The 21,657-nt window shown below is 40.6% G+C and overlaps 1 protein-coding gene across 4 annotated transcripts in view; it reads left to right on the top strand.

Moving 5' to 3' along the window:
- The window catches only part of LOC137326549 (tumor necrosis factor alpha-induced protein 2-like), a 30,013-nt gene extending 8,876 nt beyond the window's left edge, over positions 1–21,137 (top strand). For all 4 annotated transcript variants that reach the window (XM_067991760.1, XM_067991759.1, XM_067991758.1 and 1 more), the window contains exons 5-13: positions 318–429; positions 986–1,108; positions 4,254–4,354; positions 6,337–6,435; positions 8,777–8,903; positions 9,253–9,375; positions 10,211–10,366; positions 12,526–12,647; positions 15,161–21,137. In XM_067991760.1, coding sequence (XP_067847861.1) covers positions 318–429; positions 986–1,108; positions 4,254–4,354; positions 6,337–6,435; positions 8,777–8,903; positions 9,253–9,375; positions 10,211–10,366; positions 12,526–12,647; positions 15,161–15,317 — 1,120 coding nt within the window. In that variant the 3' untranslated portion in view covers positions 15,318–21,137. The remainder of the gene's footprint in view (positions 1–317; positions 430–985; positions 1,109–4,253; positions 4,355–6,336; positions 6,436–8,776; positions 8,904–9,252; positions 9,376–10,210; positions 10,367–12,525; positions 12,648–15,160) is intronic.
- Positions 21,138–21,657: the final 520 nt, after the last annotated feature.

The following is a 21,657-nucleotide window of genomic DNA, read 5'->3' as shown; positions in this document are numbered from 1 at the left end:
CATTAGGTTAATTTACTCAATAGTTTTTTGAGTTAGTGACTATCAGTTTCTGTGGTTTTAAAAATATAGATGTTATAGCCTTTATGTGTTATTTTGTAAAAACAATTATTTTTTCAAGTGTCCAACTCATCAGTTTTCAGCCTTTAAACTGCTGATATTTAAAGGAAAGCTGGTTATAGAGTGTTGAAATTCCAGCTTCCTTAATTCTCACCATCTCAATCTAGTGTCAGTTACCAGAAATGTTAATATTTATTACAAGTCAATCTTGTGAATCACATCAAATTAGTTAAATTGTTCATTTCTGTTTACTTGTTTAGTACAATGATTGCTGTCGCGCAATCTGAAGATGTAAGTCAGCAACTGTCAAACACCCTGCTCCCAGAAAAGACGATCAGTCATTTGAAAAATGAGTACTTTTCAGCTATACAGGTAGAATGTTTATAATTTTGTCACCTGACCAGTAGTGACCAGCAGTCAATTGAAGCCAATTAAAAAGTAAGACCAAGAGCATTAAATCAGTCAGTTGTTCTGCCCTGCTTTGCTGCAGATCAGTTAGTTTAAAAAGTCGAAGAATGACTGATTCCTGGTAATCCCACTTCTCTTTGTGATGCTGGAAGATGCCCTGTTTGAGTCACGAGTCAATTACAATCAATCACGCTGCTTGATTGCGCTGATTCATGGGAGATTTTATGTTCGGGCTTATGATAATGAGTTTGCATGGAAACTTCAACATAACATCACCTCGGCAAAACTGACGCTGTATCCAGCGCATTCTGGCCGCATTTTGCCAATAGCGCCCCTAGCGGAAATGCCATGCCATGCCAAAAAATGTTGTGAATAAAGTAACACTACATTGGCTGTTGGAACCTCACGGTAATTTTATCACAAAAGTTCTTTGCTGCAATATTTTGCGGATGACTTTTTGTATGTTAATTTTTGCACGGTGAATGCTATTCTTCATTCAATTGCTTTTTTTAAATTTTAGTCAGATGCTAGAATGCACATGAATAAGAGTCTCCATATAGAAGAGGAGAATTGGAGAAGTGAAAAAGAGCCTTTGGTGCTGAATGATTGTTACCACAGCGAATTACCTATTGACATAATCCAGGTACCTAGAATTGAACTAATTTCCAAAACAGGGTATGGCCCTGAATTTCCAGGGGACTCTCCCGATCTCCTGCTGTAACTTTGATGGAAGATCAGTGGAAATGCCAGCAAAACGGCACAAACGGTGGTTTTTAGCCACTTACACCGATTCTCCAGGAGTGCCACCAATCTTCCACCAAAAACGCAGCTGTAGACCAGGAGGACCCCTGCAGAAACTCCAGGCGTTTGTCTCTAAATCAGTACAATACTGTACTATTCCTTTTATATATTTTTGTTGCAACAAGAAAGCAATTTGGTGTCTTGAGCAAAATAGCCAGGAGAGAGGAAGGAGAGCAGTACAAAGTATTATACAAGTCACACAGCAGATTTACAAGACATATGAGCCTGGAGCTCCCCCATGATTTCTGCCCTGATAACAACTTAACTGGATGGAACCAAATCAAATCTCGCAAAAGATCGAGGAATTGCACTCATTCGTTGGGGGAGTATTGCGCCCAAATTCTCAGGTGCACAGGAACCGGTGGTCACGTGAATCCAGCGTTAATCACCTGACCAGCAGTCAATTGAAGCCAATTAAAAAGTAAGACCAAGAGCATTAAATCAGTCAGTTGATCTGCCCTGCTTTGCTGCAGATCAGTTAGTTTAAAAAGTCGAAGAATGACTGATTCCTGGTAATCCCACTTCTCTTTGTGATGCTGGAAGATGCCCTGTTTGAGTCATGAGTCAATTACAATCAATTACGCTGCTTGATTGCACTGATTCATGGGAGATTTTATGTTCGGGCTTATGATAATGAGTTTGCATGGAAACTTCAACATAACATCACCTCGGCAAAACTGACGCTGTATCCAGCGCATTCTGGCCGCATTTTGCCGATAGCGCCCCTAGCGGAAATGCCATGCCATAGCAGATTTCAGATTGTATGTTATTCATTTGTTTTTACATCCAAATGTGCAATGGCTTCTAATATGGTACATAATTTATCGCTACTTCATTAATAGTGAAACTATGGACCGGAATTCCACGGATCTCTTCGGCACAACTGGGTTGTAACAGTGTTATTGCACCGTTTTTTTCAAGGAAATTCATGTGTATCTGATTTACGCCAAAACATCACTAGGTGCGAATTTCCTTGATCGTTCTTGCCGCTTCCGGGATACGTCTGCCGAAACCCTCTGCCGTTCATTTACACAGCTTCACCACCCCCCCCCCCACCCCCGGCCATATACAAGACCAGCTCATAAGAGTTTTTCTCACTTACGCCAATACTGCCCTGGTGTAGATTTATCCCCCAAAATTTAGGCGCAGCAGGACCCGAAGTTATCTGATATCAGTGTAACTGAAAGAGTAATTGCATTTCTTAGGTCTGAAGCGTTAATTTATTTTAGGGAAGAGGCACATTTATAACTATTAACACTTCCTTGTTCAAAAATGACATTTTTATTTTGTCCTATATAAATTATTTTAACTGTTAAAAATGAATTGCAGCATCTGCCCAAGTGATTCAGATACTTTTTCAAATTCCCCTCCAGTGCTCCATCAATTTATTTAAATGAACATTCAACCTAAATACATAAATTGTAAGATCCAAAGCATTCTCCATTGAACTGTATTAATGCACGAGTAATTTCTAAAAAATTGCAGTCATGAATTTTCTTTCTACCACTTAGGTTTTGTAAATAACTAAAGTACAACTGCAGAGTTCTCAGAATCTCTTACTTCTTTGTTATTACATGATTTTCTGAAAAAGAGAACGATGCATTGGGTAGGAGAGTATTTGCAAGTATATAGCGAAATAAATAAATACTAGTCCAATTCAGCTACACAACTATAAAGGTGATTGTATGAAGTCATGTGATCCAGTTGCAGCTACTATTCAAATCTGGTTTTCTAAAAATTCATATTTGGGCCTCCTGAATTAGTTGCATTATCAAGGATTAACATAGTGAAGAACAAAGCTTAATTTAGTAGCAAGTTTGATTATTTAAAGAAATATAGAATGAGGTAAAAACAACCATTAATTTAACCTTCTGCCCAGCCATTTAGAATATAGAAATTAAAATGCAAGATAATACCGCTGAATTTGCTCTTGTCTTACACCGTTTTTTGCATTCCGGCATAGGTAAATGAGGTCTGCAGGAAATTTGGGTGTAAGTTCCAGTCGACAAGATCGACACAGAAACCAGCATAAATTTGAGAGTCATTTCTGCGTAAATGTGATCCAGGGAATTCCAGGAAAATACCAACTCCATATTGCACCCTTCACTATAGCGTCCATTTGATATTTCTCTCAAATACATTGTTGCAGAAGGTGCACTGTGTTTCTTCTGATACTGTAGAATAATAAAATCTGTAACAATTTGTATATAAAACAGTTTTTTGGGGTGGGGGTTAATTGTCATCAAGGTGAGGGATGTCAGGGCTAGAGAATGAAGCACTTTCCATTTTGGCACCAAGCACCCCCAGGCTAGGTACAGTATGACCAGAAGCAGAGTAAATCTCTCACTGCCCTGTCCCTTCAACATAACTTAACCCTAATCTGTCCCTGTCTCCACCAGTGTGACACTTCCATTTCCTGCAGCAGCTATTTTCATGGCCTGTTATCAGATTGCTGATTTAGTGCCAATTAGTGATGAAATATGGACAGTATTAAGGTGCTCAATGGAAACTTTATTGAGTCGACTATCCCAAACTAATTTCAGTGTGAACCAACAACAGTCAGCACTGTCCCCATAAAATGAGTTTGGACTGAATTCAACCTTAGGTTCAAGTTGTGAAAGTAAAGCATTTTAACACACTGTGCCACTCACTGAAAATTGGTTGTAAAAAAAAATCAGTGTTTTTCTTTCTATTTACCATACAGTTGTAAAGTAATAAAAATACATCTTGCAGAAATGCAAGACGATAATCGCTTCCAGTTCAGTATTTTGTATAACTTTCACCTTTATTTCTTTGATATTTGTTTATTCCAAATTTTTTTGCCTTTCTTGTTTAAAACTAATAGTTAAACACATCACGGTTTTTGTTTTTCTTTCATCAACGTGTGATAATTTTACCATTTTGATTTACTGCTTCTAAGGGACTAAGAATATTGCTACTTTTTTTCCCACCAAGAATTTGCTAAGTACTTTTCTTTTATCTGTCAGATAATTGAGGGAGCATTTCGAGACACCAGCACTCTCACTTGTGAGCTGGGTGACCTAGCACTAGACATTATGCTAGAGGAAACAAAGTGCTTCCTGGAAAGGTACAGTATACTGTATGAGATTTTGATAATATCAAAAATTGTTATCAGAATGCTATTTAAATCATGACTTTAAATGAGTCATATAGCTGCAGATGATTATGGAGAATGATACAAATGAAGAGATGCTTTTTGTTTCCTTATTTCTGAACAGAAATACATTGAAAAACTTGTGTAGAGTTCAAACTAGCAAAAATAATTATATATCTTTGAGATTAGGTGTATAGTTTTCAGCTTGGTGCAGATAAGTAGCACTCCAAGTCCTAGTTTTGGAAGTTAATTTCCTTCCCACTCCAGATTCTCAAGCGCCTTTTCCTGACCTAAATGGTCTCGAGCAGGATCTCTTTATGTATATAATTACTGAAATGTGGCATCACATACTGCTGCTGAGAGACGTCCTCGAAGCAAAAAGTGGTTTACAGCAACGCCTGGTGTGAATGAGGCAAAAACACATTCTATCAATCACTTGTTTCAAGTTTGTGATGAAATAAAATGGTAGCATTTTACAGCACATCAGGAGTCCATTTGGCCTGTGTCCAGTTCTTTGAAGGAATTATCCATTTAGTCCCACTAAAAAAGAAAGAAATATTTTATTTTTCTCCTGTATAACTTAACCCAGCTCTCGGTCATGGGAGGGAAACTGTTGGAATGAGAACTTTTTTCCTTAGCTTCCAATAATAGAAAACACATGTAATTGGTAATGCTTAGTTTCAACTGCAGAGCTGTCATTTTCTGAGGACTGTGGTAAAGTCTTGGCACATACCCATCTTCAGAACTTTTCATTGTATTGCATCAGAACTGCTGCTAGTATGTCTAAAGATTGCAATCAACAGGAAGGAGATAATTTCTTCATTATTAAATATTTACTTTCTGTGAAAGAAGACTAAACAACATTAAATTCTAAGAGTTATTTTTAAACTGAGTTGCAACAACCCTATCCCATCAGCTGGAGTTCAATGCTTCAGTTCCTATCAATGAAACTTCAAGGTTTTGTAACTAAATCTAATTTGAGGAAGGTTTAGGAAGTGAATGCCTGCAGGTCCCAGTCACAGCAAATGGAAAATCGAGTTCACAAGTGCTGGGGAGCAGACATGGTGGTTGACACCATGGACTGACACCCTGGTTAGTGCAGGGACTACACCAATTTAGCAGTGGCCCGAACGCCAATGCAGATTGGAGGTGGGAATTTGCCCTGATAAATTGTTTATCATTACGCCTGTTTCACGCCTGGAAAATGGGCACATCAATGTTGAATTTAGTCTCCAAGGAGTTCCACAGTTTGAAATCTCTGTGAAAGAATACATTAGATCAGAAGACTGTGCGGTGAAACTCAATTTCAACATAGTAAAGGTGCAAAGAGGAGGATGAGCATGTAGGATGGCGTATTTGGAGCTTAGGAGGAAGAGAGTGGCACATTCAGAGAAATAATGACTATAGTACATAGGAACATAGGCCCCTCGAGCCCATTCTGCCATTTAATAAGAACATGGCTGATCTGTAATTGAACTCCATTTACATTCCTTTTCTCGAAATCCCTTGATAGCCTTACATCATACAAATCTATCGATCTCACTCGAAAATTTAAATGGACCCAGCATCCACAGCTTTTTGGGGGAGTGAATTCTAGATTTCCACTACCCTTTGTGTAAAAAAGTGCATCCTGATTTCATTCCTAAATGGCCTTGCTCTAATTTTAAGTTTATGACCCCTTGTTCTTGATTGCCCCATCAAAAGAAATAGTTTCTTTGGATATACAGTATTGAATCCTTTTAACATTTTAAACACCTCGATCAGATCACCCCTCAATCTTCTATACTCAATGGTATTGGTAAAATAGAGAAAGCCAAGAAAGATTATTGTTAGTTAATTAGGATTAGCCCAAAGAAATACTACTGAACTACATACAGTGATACAAATATGTTTATATTTTGTTTGCAATTTTTGTGGTACAAGTAATAAGGATTAAAAGGTAAAATGTTTTTCAGCTTCCAGAGATCGGCAGAGAATTTTGAAAAAAACCATTTGAACCATCCAAATTTCATTTCCATTATAATCTCAATTACCAACAGCTGTGAATCTATCAGGTGAGTTTGTGAACTGAGTGGCATAACATCTGCCATATTAAAAACGTAAGCAGCATTGAACAAAGCCAGACATAAACCATGCTGTATAGTCACATGAAGACAGAAAAGGCTAAGATTTGTGACAAAATAATGCAAAGCATTCATGTTTAGGCAGTAATTAGTGAAAAGACTCTTTGTTAGATTTCTCAGATTGATTTGTAGACCTAGTCATAAAAGGATCTCTTTAAGGCCATAATGCACAGACCACACCCAAGAGGCTGACACAAGGAGATAGAAATTGGTCCTTGTAGGGCCCGTTTTTGGGATGAAAACAGGGGCAAGAATCACCAATTTCACAGGGCTATACCCGGCGCCCCAAGGACAATAACAACAACTTATATTTATATGGCGCCTTTAACATAGTAAACCAACCCAAGGTGCTTCACAGGAGCTTTATCAAACAAAATTCGACACCAAGCCAGATCAGGAAATATTGGGACAGGTGACCAAAAACTTGGTCAAAGATTTAGGTTTTAAGGAGCATCTTAAAGGAGGAGAGAGAGATAGAGAGAAGGAGAGGTTTAGGGAGAGAAATACAGAGCTTAGGGCCTAGGCAGCTGAAGACACGGCCACCAATGGTGGAGCAATTAAAATCAGGGATGCGCAAGAGTGAAGAATTGGAGGAGAGCAGAGAGCTTGAAGGGCTGTAGGGCTGGAGGAGGTTACAGAGATAGGGAGGGGCGAGGCCATGGAGGGATTTGAAAACAAGAATGAGAATTTTAAAATTGAGGCGTAGCAGGACTGGGAGCCAATGTAGGTCAGCGAGCACAGGGGTGATGGGAGAACGGGACTTGATTCGAGTTAGGATACGGGCAGCAGAGTTTTGGATGAGCTCAAGTTTACAGAGGGTGCAAGGTTGGAGGCTAACCAGGAGAGCATTGGAATAGCCAAGTCTAGAGGTAACAAAGGCAGGAATGAGTGTTTCAGAATAGATGAGCTAAGGCAGGACGATGTTACGGAGGTGGAAGTAGGCGGTCTTGGTGATGGAACAGATATGGGGTCGGAAGCCCATCTCAGGGTCAAATAAGATGCCACGGTTGTGAACAGTCTGATTCAGCCTCAAACAGTGGCCATGGAGAGGGATGGAGTCGGTGGCTAGGGAATGGAGTTTGTGGTGGAGAATGAAGACATGGCTTTGATCTTCCTAATATTTTGTTGTAAGAAATTTCTACTCATCCAGTACTGGATGTTGGACAAGCAGTGTGACAAATCAGAGTCAGTGGAGGGGTCGAAAGACATGGTGGTGAGGTAGATCTGGGGGTCATCAGCGTACATGTGGAACCTGATGTTGTGTTTTCAGATGATGTCGCCGAGGGGCAGCATGTAGATGAGAAATAGGAGGGGGCCAAGGATAGCTCTTTGAGGGACTCCAGAGGTATTGGTGTGGGAGCGGGAACTGAAGCCATTGCAGATGATTCTCTGGCTACGACTGGATAGATAAGAATGGAACCAGGCAACAGCAGTCCCACCCAGCTGGACGACGGAGGAGAGGCGTTGGAGGAGGATGGCGTGGTCAACTCTGTCAAAGGCTGCAAACAGGTCGAGAAGGATGAGGAGGGATAGTTTACCATGGTCGCAGTCACATAGGATGTCATTTGTGACTTGGATAAGGGCTGTGTCAGTGCTGTGGCAGAGGCGGAAACCTGATTGCAGGGATTCAAACAGGGAAAGATGGGCTCGGATTTGGGAGGCAACAACATATTCATGGACTTTGGAGAGGAAAGGGAGGTTGGAGCTGGGGTGGTAGTTTGCAAGGACATAGTGGGACATGAGGGTTTTTTGAGGAGTGGGGGGTGATGATGCCAGATTTGAAGAAGAGGGGGACAGTATCTGAGGAGAGGGAACTGTTAACAATAACAGCTAACATGGGGCCAGGAAGGAAAGATGGGCGGTCATCAGTTTGGTGGGAATAGGTCGAACTGCCTCTAGAGATGCGACAGGCAGTAGCAGTTCGCCTACATTATTAAAAGGGGGCCCAATTTCGGGTGAAGCTTGGGCCTCTGGCTTCTGGTGCGCACATGCAGTGCTTGCCTATTTTGGGCTCAAAAACAGGCCAAAACCAATTTCTGCCTGAAGATATCAGAGATTTCAGATAAATTTTTATATGAATTAGAAATAAATGGAACAATGGAAATGAAAATCAGGAGAGATGTATAATGGATGGCAGATCCAATATCGCCTGTTATACGCTATCACCCAAAGTCAAAATTACCCCCAATAAATTTATCTTTGTAAGTCTCTTCTCAAAGCACTGTTAGGTTTAAACATGTGAGATATATTAACTTTTTTATTCTGTTTTCAGGAATTACCTTAATACAAATGAGAAAATCACAAATGCTGTGATGAAAGAGAATGTCCTTTCAATTCTGAATGAAATGGAAAAGAGGAGAAAAGACATTTTGTTAAAGACCTTGTTTTGTAAATTAAAGGTAAGGTATGAAATCAAACAGACACCCTAAAAATGACTCTGAAGGACTGTAGCATCAGCTTCTTACCAAATTGAAAAATGTTGAGTAGGATTTTTCATTTTCTTTAGTATATGATGCATAAACATTTAATCCCTGTTGTAATCTACAGTTTTTACTGAGATTTTTTTCTAAAGAATATTTAATTCTCATTACTTTTGAAAATGTGAAAAACTGCATTAGAAAGGATTCTGTAAAATTTGTTTTAACAAATTGTTGACTTTTGCTCAGTGTCGGATTTTGAAAGGAACAGTTATTTTGCACTTAAACAATTTGGGTCATCACAAAGTAAATCCTTTACGTTATCCCTCAGCCTCACTGTAAAAAGCTGGTGAAAGAAAAATGGCTTGTGTGCCCGGAGCCTATAAATAAAATATTTGAAATAACAGAGGAGCATCTCATAAAATTAAAGAAATTGAAAGCACCACAGTATCAGGTATGTAACAGACAACTGAATTTTTATAACAGTAAACACATTATGCTAACCAGTTTTTTAAATTCTACAGTATTAGTACTGTAAAGATGACAATCAACATCTGTGCCAACTTTCTGCTAACTGCCTTTAAGAGAATGTTATTCTACTGCTGATAGGTCAATATGTAAATGCCTGATGTGGCACGGAGCTATACAAAGTCCCAGAATCGTTCCATGCTATCTTAACCAGCTTCAGCCAGAATGGCAGACAGAGCACATAATTGGCCTTAGTGACCTTGGGAAAGGGAAGGAACAACAGACAATCTGAATTCCTACTCGTGGTCACTGCCCAGTAACCCATGCGCAGTGACCTCCGCTGGAGCCATGCACATGTGAGTGTTTGGTGAGGGCAGAATCAAGTATGATTGTGAAAGCTCAGACAATCAAATAGCTTACCAGGACTCACTGCCAAAACACAGACATCAAAATTGCAAAAAAAAGCAACTGCACTCTGTGGAATGTGCCCAGTAGCCTTCAAAAGAGAAGTAACAGCAGAAAGCTGGAGTGAAAAAAAACTCAACTTCTAAGAAAAACATTTTACTTGGAATTGGAACATATGGTGTTCTTTAAAAGATATTTCATAAGGAAAAGGATTCTTTTCAAATTATGTGAAATCACTGAGTTATATGACAAGTTCACCATTAAAGCATTTGGCATTATCTTACACCAAACAGAAAAGCATGCTGATGTAGAATGTACATGCTGTTCATTCATGCCTAAATATATTTTTGCTTTTCGATGGGAAAAAAAAGCCCTACTGTAATTTTGATTTTTTTTTTGTTTGTTCTTTTAAACAGGATCTATTGAGGGAAATCCATAAGCAGCTCATTACAGAATATATCCTAAGAATTATGAAGAAAAAGCTGAGTTGCAAAACGGAAAAAAAGCAGCAAGAAGTGGCAGACCAGATAGAGAATGAAGCTGACCAGTTACAGAAGCTATTCAATTTCTATGTAAGTAAACCAAATTTTGTCCATTGATACAGTTCTGAATATAATAATTGTAGTGGTGATAATTAGAGATTGACATTCAGATTAATTTAGACATCCCAGATTTCAGATGATCTAATCTCATCTTGTCTGAGACCCACCTCCTGCACCCTGGATCCCCTTGCCACTGAACTCCTTAGTACCCACCTTCCCTTACTAGCTCCTATCATCAATGGTTCCCTCTCCTCAGGTACCGTTCTCCTTCTCTTCAAAGTCACTGTTATCAACCCCCTCCCCCAAAAAAACACCCTTGACCCTTCCATCTTCACCAATTACTGCCCCATCTCCAACCTCCCTTTCCTTTCTGATGTCCTTGAATGAGTCATCACCTCCCAACTCCAGGCCCACCTTTCCCTTAACTCCCTGTTTGAATCCCTCCAAGTCCATTTCCTCTTACGTCTCAACACTGAAATAACCGAGGTCCCAAATGACATACTATGTGACTGTGACTATGATGCTTTATCTCTCATTCTGTCCACGGCATTTGACATGGTTGATTGTATCATCTACCTCCAGCACCTCTGCTCCATCGTCCAGCTGAGTGGGACTGCAATCGCTTAGATGTATCCTTGGCCCCCCTCCTCTTCCTCATCTGTATGCTGGCCCTTGACAACATGATTTATAGATACAGAGTCAGCTTCTACATGTGTGCAAAAGATACCCAGCATTTAGCTCTCTACCACCTTTCTTGACCCCCTTGACTGCTTTGGTGCAGTCAGACTGCTTGTCCAACATCCACTGTTGGATTACTCTTAACATCCTTCAGCTCAACATTGGAAAGACCAAAGATATTGCCACAAACTCTGATCTTTTGCTGTTGATCCCATCCCCTGCCCCAGCCACTATCTTAGGCTGAAACAGACTAATTACAACCTCAGAGTCTCGTCCAACCCTGAGCTGAGCTTCAGTCCCCATTTCCTTTCCATCACAACAACCGCTTATTTCCATCTCCATATCATCTCCTGCCTCCATACCCATGTCAACCTCCACCACGGAAACTCTTATACGTGCCTTTGTCACTTCTACACTTGATATTCTAACATTCTCCTTGCTAGCCTCCCATCCTCCACGTATCACAAACTTCAACCTGCCCAAAATTTTGGTCACCCCCCCGCCCCCCTAACCTGTCCTTTCCTGATTGTCCTTTATTTTCCATAAGCCTTCTGTGAAGTTACTTTGGATTTTTTTAAAGTTAAAGATGCTATATAAATGAAAGCTGTTGCCATTGTCACTATCTCCATTCAAACCCAAAGCCCAAGGCAAAAAGTATAGTACAATATCAGTAGGCAACAGAGATGCCTAAAGACATTCTGGAAACTGGAGTCTACAGTTACATCCAGATAAGTCGTGCCATTAGACCGCATAAAAACTCTAATCAGTCTGACAGATCATATATACAAATCAACCCAGAGGATTCAGAATGGAGCATGCTTGATGGGCCAAATGCCCCTTTCTTGCTCTGGATTTTCCTATGTTCCTATGCTCACAGTGCATTTACCCAATGAGCTATTGGGAAAGACAATCTTTGCTATTTGAAGACAACTTAGCTGTAATATACAATAAAATTCTTTAATGGTTGAACAAAAGAATTCTAGTGTCACATAATTGTATTACTGATATCATCATTTCAGGCATTGCAAATTGTGATGTTAGTGTCCACATTTCTCACAAAAATTCAGTAAATATTGTAATTTGCAGTGATTATCAGTAAGATCACAAGCCCCCTTATGGCATGTTTCCGTGCTGGCTTTCAAATGTTTCTGGCTAGAGAGTGCTCCAATACAAGCCATACCACAATTGCAGTTTGGGTAGCCATGACAGAACTGCTGTTGAATTATATCTGTATTGCAACAAAAATAACAGAGGTTCAGAGTGTGGCAGAGTCTGCAGTAGATTTTATTCTGGCAATGCACCATTATTAATATTAACAAACACAAAGGGATGATTTGAAGACTGTAATTTGATATCAGGATTCAGATGATGATTATTAATCACTTGAGTGCTGCTTTTGCATTTTGTCACGTCAGGCAGACATTGATTACTTTAATGTCCTGCAATCACTCTCATATTATTACTTTTTATGTATCTAACAGGTGAATTGTTTTTGTTTTTCATTTAACTAGGGATCTGAAGCTACATTTCTAGAGTCTGCTCTCCCCAAAATAGCTGAAATCATCAGGCTCAAAGATGTCAATGCAATTATAATGGAAGTTGCTGCACTCTTTCAAGACTTCCCAGATGTTAGGTAAGAACAGTCAGAAAAGTATAACCACAAAACTCAAAAATATCAATACATCTGAAAGTGATGTTTAGTAAAGGAAGTTGTATCTTGAATATTGAATTGACCATTCCAATAATCCTGTCCTGAATAATAAATATTCAATAGGATTATAATTTATTTAGCAGTATCAGAAAATGTTCATAGATCAGAAAATGTTCATAGATCAGTTAATGAATATGAAGCCTAAAGAAAAAAAAACTTGCATTTATGTAGCACCTTTCATTTCATCAGGACATCCAAAAGTGCTTTACAGCCAATGAATTACTTTTGAAGTATAATCATTGTTTAGGCATTGTGGCAGCAAGACCCCACTAATAGAAAATTAGAAAGATGGCCAGTTATTCTGTTTCAGCAGTGCTGATTGAGGAATGAATATTGGCCAAGACATCAGGAGAATGCTCTGTTCTTCTGGGATCTTTTACATCCACCTGATCAGGCAGACGAGGCCTTAGTTTAATGTCTCACCTGAAAGACAGCACCTTTTACAATGCAGCAATCCCTTAGTTCTACACCAAAGTGACAGCCTATGTTATATGCTCTTCCTTGAGTAGAGTTTGAACATACACTCTTCTGACACAAAGGCAAGATTCCTACTCTTGTGCCAAGCTGACGCTTTACTGACTAGTCAGTGATCCCTTAAGGACAACTGAATTGACTTCTGTTTTTTAAAAAATTCTTGCTCTATTCAGACAATGTAGTGAAGACCTCTAAAAGACTTTAAGTATTCTTTGCAGTGTTTAGGTTTTGAAATTATCATTTTGATAAGAATTTTCCATATATTAGAAGCTGTACAACTATTGTTAAGTACGTAAGGATAGAAGTGTTTATGAGCTGATCAAATTTAATGTTATAATATTTTCAATAAAGTCTTAAGAGAAAATATCACACAAGTTACATAGTAAGTGGAGCTAAACATAACATCAAAAAATTTTCAATTCTCAGAAATTGAAAGCTGCTATGCATTATACTGACACATTATACTCTTAATCTCATTGAAATAGCATTTTATAGCAATTTCCTGTTAAAGTTTGTCTAAAAGATACAAATGCAATAATAGTGTGTGAAAACTAGTTCAGAAAGTGAAAATCATCTTGCAAGCATATCTGAGCACTGCCAGATGTCTGACGAGTATTCCTGCAGGAAATTCTAGCAATGAGACGCAACAAGGCACGTTTACAGGAACTAACACTCAATCAATTTCAGATACCCTAGCTCCTTTCAGTTAAGCCTAAGCAAACATTTTCATTACAAGACTAAGTTCTAATTGTTCTTAAGAAATATTTTTGCCATTATTAGAGAGTTGGCTGTGTGAACTGATGATGTAATCATGCCACCCGGAGAAAACACTTCAATGGCTGTAGTATATTGCCAATGAAAAGAAGTCTCTGTGAAATGCCTGACGCACAATATGAAATGACTTTTTTTAGTATGAAGATAGCCTGTATAGTAGCTTCACAAGCTTCATTCCTCATTCAAAGCTTTGCCTGGTACTGCTCCTGACGTGCTGTTCTACACTCTGCATTGAGCCAAGCTTGGTCTCCTGGCTTGATGGTGATGATGGAATGAGTGCTGTCCTGGCCCATGAGGTTACAGACAAACTCTCTAGTAAGTCCTGCATATACAGGCTGGGAATTTCCACATCTGCACAGTTATGGTACATTGCTTGCCACAAGGGTGCACCTCTGACATCAGCCTATTTTCCTGGTCAAGGCACTTTGTATATTCGAAGCAGGCTCTGCCAGGGAGACTGCCTGGCGGAGACATAAAATGACTGTGGCCGGCATGGATTACTGGTGGCCTAGGGGCTGGCTGATGCATAGCCAGTAATCTCCAGGCTGGATGCAAGCTGAAAGTATTTTAATTTTATTTTCAAAAAAGCTACCGCTAATTGCATAGGCTGTTACTATAGAATCGAAGGCACTCTTCAATGGCTTTAAACAAATAGTATTCATCAGAATTAAAGCTGTTAAAATTATGTGCGATATGAGTGAACTGAAGTTTCTATCTCCAGGCATGCTCAGAAACTGTAGCCAGTGATGTTCCTAAAAAGCAGCTGATGCTGTTAACTCTATCATCAGCTGGTACAGAAAACCATCCTACACACAATGTTACACACCATTGCCAAAAAAATCTAAGAAACCAAGTTATAATGATGAAAATTCCGATTCATATTAATGCACAAAACTGAGTTAACAAACAAATTAAGATTTTATTATTATGTTATTGGATAGTTTCTTTCCAGAGTTTTGAGCAGCTAAGCTACCAACTCACATTTTCATGCAGAAGTGCTACTTACCAGAGGTTGCTTAGCGTGTCTGGAGAGAATAATCATTTTCTACTTTTACTAGTAAAATGATTAACAGAATATGGTTTCAAGCTGGATTTATTTAGTATTTTCTGTAGACTGCAAGTGTAGTTTTTACTAAAATAAAATTCTTTTGAGTCATTCACCTAATGAAATGTTTCGCTCTCTACAGCACACAGCACATTGGAGCTATCTTGCACATTAAATGGAACATGAAAAAATCAGATGAAAAGAAGATTTTGAACATTCTGAAAACCCCTATGAATGACACAGACTCTTCCATGGACAGGAAACTCTTTTCCAATTCTACAGTTCTTACTGGTGTCTAGGGATCAACTCATCACTGGGGAAACATCAAAAGAGTGAATTTTAAACTGCAAGCCTTTTTTTTATTCTCATCAAGGTGAGGGATTTCAGTGCAAGGGAAAGGAATATTTCCATTTCAGGCACCCACTGTCAGCATCAAGCATTCTGAGGTCAGATACAGCACAGTTGGGTGGTAGTTTACTTCATAGAATTCTACCTATTACACCACTGTGACATTTTTACTTTTCTCACATCAGCCGCCCTGTGGTGGTTTGCCAATTAGAAAGAAAGAACTTCTAATTTACATAGCACCTATCACGTCCTCAGGATTTCCGAAAGCACTTTACAATTTTAGGGTTTTCTGACTATGTCGCCACAGAGGGACCTTGGTATAATATACGTTAAAAATGCTAGTGTTGAGCTAAATTTACCTCTGGGGGGATAAATTCATAGGCCTGCAAGGCTTGGAGCTGTAGAATAAGATTCAGACCGTATGTTGTAGACGATGAAAGATACACAAACATTCTAGAGTTTGTTCACATTTTGTTGCTGCTGTGACAACTCTATTCATTCAAACTCAGCGGAGGGTCATTGGCAAGTTAAGAAGGTGGATTTTACTCTTAGGTAGAGTGACAGGTAGTCAGTTTGACTGAAAACTGACAGAGGAGTCAGGCTGACTTGAAAAAAAAAGCAGACTGCTGGGAGAAGAGGTTCTGCTCTGGACTGAAGACCAACATGCAGAGGTTCAATTTCTTATAACCAGTAGTTGTACAGAAAGTAAGATCATTCTGAAAATGTCATTAAGACAGTCCAAAAGTGTGGCAAGTTCATATTTTCTTTATGTACAGCAGTGAAGTAACGCTGAGTGGAAATGGTAAATTTTGATTACAGCTGGTACTCTATGGCCACTTCCTGTGTAACAAAGCAGTTTATTGATTCATATTTGGCTTCATCTCACCAAGTGCACACTCAGTCTGCTTTTGGAATGATTGCAAGAAATAGAACATAAGAACATTTGGTTTATTTTGCAAGGGTTATTGTTATTGTGCAAATATTGGGTAGTGTGAGTCAATTCCTCTAAAAGTAAGATCCTCAGAACACTTACAGGAGAAACTGATGCCACCGAACGTAAGAATGTATCTACGATGGACCCGTAGATGGATTACTCTTTGAATTTGAGCCACTGCTGTTATGTAGACAACAGCCAATTTGAACATTAATATTGCCAGTTGGGAATAGTTTTGTGCTGTGGGTCCTTGTCCACTGGGAACTAGATTTTAAACTGCATACAACTCTTACAGAGAAAACTTCTGTCCCATTAGTATGCACTGGATTTGAACCCAGAGATAAAAGATCAGTGTTTCACCCATTGTACCATATAGTCCATAGTAAAGAACAATATTACAATCTCAGAAAAGTTATCTTTGTCTCTAGGTGGTATTGATGCATGTTTATTTTAACCCTCACAATGCCAACACCTACATTGAATACTATACCCCGTGCACCATAAAGGATTTACTTCATATATTATGAGACGGAATAATCACCTAATTATCTAGTAGTAATCCTGCTAAGTTATCAGTAATACCTTTCTTACTATAACATTAAAAAACGATTTAAGAAATCTAAAACTAAAACGAAGCTGTAAATTCATAACATCTATTCTTTATTTTATTCCTTTCCTGTTCTCTTCTTTTTCTATTATTTCATATAAGAACATAAGAAATAGGAGCAGGAGTAGGCTATACGGCCTCTCGAGCCTGCTCCGCCATTCAATAAGATCATGGCTGATCTTCCAACTCAACTCCACTTTCCCGCCCGATCCCCATATCCCTTAAAAAACTGCATCTATTTGGTTGAAAAGCTGATTTATTTCTCAGCCAATCAATACTGGACTTTCTGTAGTTTGATTTAATTAGATCATAGATGCAACCTTTTGATATTTTTCTGGTGGACACATAAACAAGACTGGTGCCACTCAGCAAGAAAATTCAGCAGAAAGTTCCAGAAAGTATTTTAAGTAGAAACTATTTCCACAATTTGGTACGAGAAGTTACAGGATTCTTCAGATTATTTTCACAGATCTCCAAGTGTCACATCGTACTAGGGCAAGCAGTTATCAACTGCCCCCTGAGCGGATCCTTCCATGACTATCATGGACATATGAATAAGAGAGGGATAGCTGTCAAGAAAACAAATGTACTATCTCTTTATTACATTTTGAACCAATATGCTTCTTTGGAAACAACAGCCTAGAAATTACTGTTGATGGTACCAGCGGGTGAACTGATAACATTCTACTGTCCAATATTGTAATAGGGACTAAATGGATTAATGCCTATACTAAAATAGCAGACAGAGGAATATCAAACAAGCATGCTAAGCATTTGCTGATATTGCCGACTGTAATTTCTGGGCTACTATATTTAAAACTTTTAATTTTTAGCCATAATAATTAACACCATAATAATTACATTTTAATACTGAGTCATAAGCTGTGAGCATTAAACCATTTCAGTGTTATATTTCATGTTATGTTCTTCAAGATTTTTTGTTGATACTAAGCTCAAATAATGTCATTCAAATACATTATATAGATACTGCTACATAAATGTTTCTGTATAGAATTTTACAGAATTAAAAATGTTCGCTTAGTTTCGCAATATATCAAAAAATGAAATAAAAAGTAACATTATATACTTAAAATTAAAATGAAGTACTGCAGTAGTAGTTACTATCTTAGACACAGATGGGGTACTCTAAGCATGTAAGTGTATGCGTCAGGTTACTTATACAGTATTAAAACATCTGGCATATTTATTCCAGAAGTATATGCAAAACAATTTGTGCTTTATAACTTTCCCACAATTTTATGCACCATCCTCTGTTGGAGGCAGTGATTTAATTGAGGTTTCACCCCACAGGCACTGGCTGTATTCTGGTGCTTCACCTATGTGTCCATACTTGATCCTAATTATAACACTCCCATTAGCACCCAGACTGAGATCAGCTAACACAGCATCATCCAAGGATCAAACCTGGGAATGTCCTGTTCTGTGTGGTGCTGAATATTTATACTGTAGTACATAAGAATTATGCTTCTTATTCTTTCCAGGATATTTTGGCTTGCAGGAAGAAATAAGTAGCATCAAAATTTACAGAATCAAAAATGACGAGCAATTATCATTCGGCTTCTTTATTATTTGGGTTTTCCAGTGTAATCATCCATTCTCTGAACTGGGCACCCTCTATGTAGCAATTTCTGGCTTGCCAGCTTAGGTTAACATACAATATTAATAATGTATCTTTGGTGACAAAACGCCTTTTCCGAAAAAATTTTAAATGAGTTTTTTTAGGCATTGTAACAAACTGACGGGAAGGCATTATTTTGACTAATGTGATTTTGTAAGATTTTGATGCAGACACAACTGATTAGCCATTCAGAACACCTGCAATAATTTTGTTCAGCTACTTGTTAAGCTAATAAGTCACATAATGAGCTGATATTTGCAAAACTTTACGAATGATGCTGCACAGTATGCATGGGCTCGATTTTAGGATCGTGTTTCCGGCGGGTTCCCAGCGGGGTGGCCCCGAAAATCCCGATCTCCGGTCACGTGACCGGATCGCGACGAAATCCCGGCCACTTCCGGGTACCGCGCTGACGTGCGGGGCTGCGCGCGCAAGCCCCGCTGGTGGGAATCCCGCAGGCAATTAAAGCCAGCGGGGTTCCACTTGAGAGTACTTACCTTGCTCGTTGTGGTCAGTTAATGAGCTGAAGCAGCTGTCAAAAGAGGAAGTGTGGGATTTTCGGTTCAAGGCAGTGAGTTTCCCACACTGGGGGAAACAGTCTCCCTCCAACCAGGCGTGTTGCAGCCAGCAGCCTGTGGCAGGTGCCAAGGTGCGCTCCACGGGGGAGAGCCCTCACCCACGCAGGAGGCCATCGCGTCACATAGGGCAACCCCTGCCCTCCACCACCCCCCGCCAAGCCAGAGGACAGACCGACACGAAACCGCAGCCCCAGTCCGAGGAACCACACACCTACCCTGCACAACCCCTCAGACCAACACCTGCCAGTTGGGTGGTGAGTGGAGACCCTCGGAGGACGAAGAGCATGACCAGTACCAGCAGCCTCGCAGTCCACGCCGTCCGCCGCAGAGACGTGGATCCCCCCAACACGGTGTTGTTGCACGCCCACCTGCACAGCAGGAGGGAGGGCTACCGCAGAGAGAGACGCGTCGCAGAGGGCACTACCCTCGCCACAGGGTCCACAGACCGAGGCGCAGCTCCCCGGACCTCTCCGAGCAGCAGTGCACAGGGAGGCGCAGATTCGCTCGACATGTAGTCGTGGAGATCTGCAGCCTCTTTCATGCCGAGCTGCTCCTGGCTGGCCCCAGCACCAACTGCTTACCTGTCGCTGGCAAAGTCACCACTGCCCTCCACACCTTCTCCTCCACATCCTTCCAGGGTGCAGCCGGCTACACCGCCGATGTCTCTCAGTCGTCTGCGCGGACGAGCCCTGCAAATACACCTGCACCTACTCTGCAGTAACACGATGGGTGGCATCAGTGGTGGGTCCTCATAGTGATACCCAGGAGCGGGCATTATTGGACACAACGGACAGGATTCGCGGAGACATGGCAGTGGTGGTGTCAATATAATGTGTGCTGTTTGTTGCTCTGAAATTCAATATGGGTAACACCCATGACAAACCCTCAGACACCCTTGTGCACCCCCTTCATGCTGACGAGACGTTTGCCTTACGCTGCCTACTGCACATATGTGATGCATGCCCTGTGGCTGCAGCACAGGTGGTGGCAGGTTGAGTGAGGCTGGCCGTGAGGGAGATGCACGAGAGGCTGAGTATGGGATGGAGCAATGAGATTGTATGAGGAGTGGGTTGCGTGTTAGTGGCAGGGTGAGTACTGGCGAGGTGAGTAGGTGGAGGTAAGATGAGGATGGGGTGTGAGTGGGTATGAAGGGTGATGTGACAGAATAGTGTTGGCGGTGCCGAAGGAGATGTGGGGTGAGGGCAGTGTTGTGGCAGACGGAGTGTAGGGGAAAGACTTCGTGTTCTCACTGTGGCTGACCTACTGCGGTCATTGCAGCGCCTCCTGCACTGTATGCAGGTGGGCGATATGTTGGTGGCGCAGGTGACCCCCTCTGCCACCTCGAGCCAGGCCTTCTTGGTGGCAGAGGCAGGCCGCTTCCTCCCGCCCGCCGGGGGGAAGATCTGTGTCCTCCCCCTCCTCCTCACCCCATCTGATGATACCTGGGGTGAGGCATCATTAAACTGGGAGCAGCCTTCCCCCTGGGCTGCTCCATGCTGCAATTTGTCCCATTGGTTGCAGCATCTGTCAGTGGAGGACTGCCCCTTTAACTAGAGAGCCTCCAGCTGACAGATCGTACTGCGCATGCGCAGCCCGACCGACGCGCAGGCCAGCGCCGTGGACCCCGGAGGAGCAGGTAATTGATTCCTATTAGTGGGTTGCCTGCTACGATCGCGTGGGCAACCCACTAATTTCACCGAGCGTGTTGACCACGCTCCCGGAGGACCACCTGCTGGGAACCCGCAGGCCTGATAAATTCGGGCCCCATATCTCTATTGCTTTTCATTCTGATTTTCTAGTTTGTGGTTAAGCAATATTTCAATATGCATTTCTGTATCTCACTTCACACAGAAAGGTATTTTGCATCTCATGCACAATAATATTAAACAGAAGTTTGTAATCCTCAAGCCAATCACTATGAATATATTTGTAGCCTATTCACCAAAATTGCAATGTGATGTTTCTTGGTATGTGAAAAATGTTGTACAACCTAATAAACAAAATAAGACAGACTATTGACTTCATTTTTCTTTACACACCATCAGCAGGATGTTGTGCTGCACTTACACTATTTATTGGAGCACAAAGTGGTATATTTTATTATCCCCCACAACACTCCATTAATGGTAATGCGATTTTCATCGCTCCACCATTGGCGGCTGTGCCTTCATCTGCCTTGGCCCTAAGCTCTGGAATTCCCTCCTTAAACCTCTCCGTCTCTCTACCTCTCCCTCCTCCTTTAAGATGCTCTTTAAAACCCACCTCTTTGACTAAGCTTTTGGTCAGTTGTCCTAATTTCCTTATGTGGCTCGTTGTCAAATTTTGTTTGATTATGCTCCTGTGAAGTGCCTTGGGATGTTTTACTATGTTAAAGGCGCTATATAAATGCAAGTTGTTGTTTTTGTTGCAAGATTTCCATGCCACTTTGCAGTGGGCAGGGACAGAACATTGCCAATGGAATAGTACTAAAAACTAACTGCTGCATGGGGCCTCTGCTTGGTGCACTGATAATGCCACTGTATAGCCAACAGTA

This window comes from Heptranchias perlo, chromosome 10, assembly GCF_035084215.1.
Source record: "Heptranchias perlo isolate sHepPer1 chromosome 10, sHepPer1.hap1, whole genome shotgun sequence".
In the NCBI taxonomy this organism is placed as follows: domain Eukaryota; kingdom Metazoa; phylum Chordata; class Chondrichthyes; order Hexanchiformes; family Hexanchidae; genus Heptranchias; species Heptranchias perlo.
The sequence above is the reverse complement of the archived record's forward strand: the minus strand, read 5'-3'. Positions and strand labels throughout refer to the sequence as shown.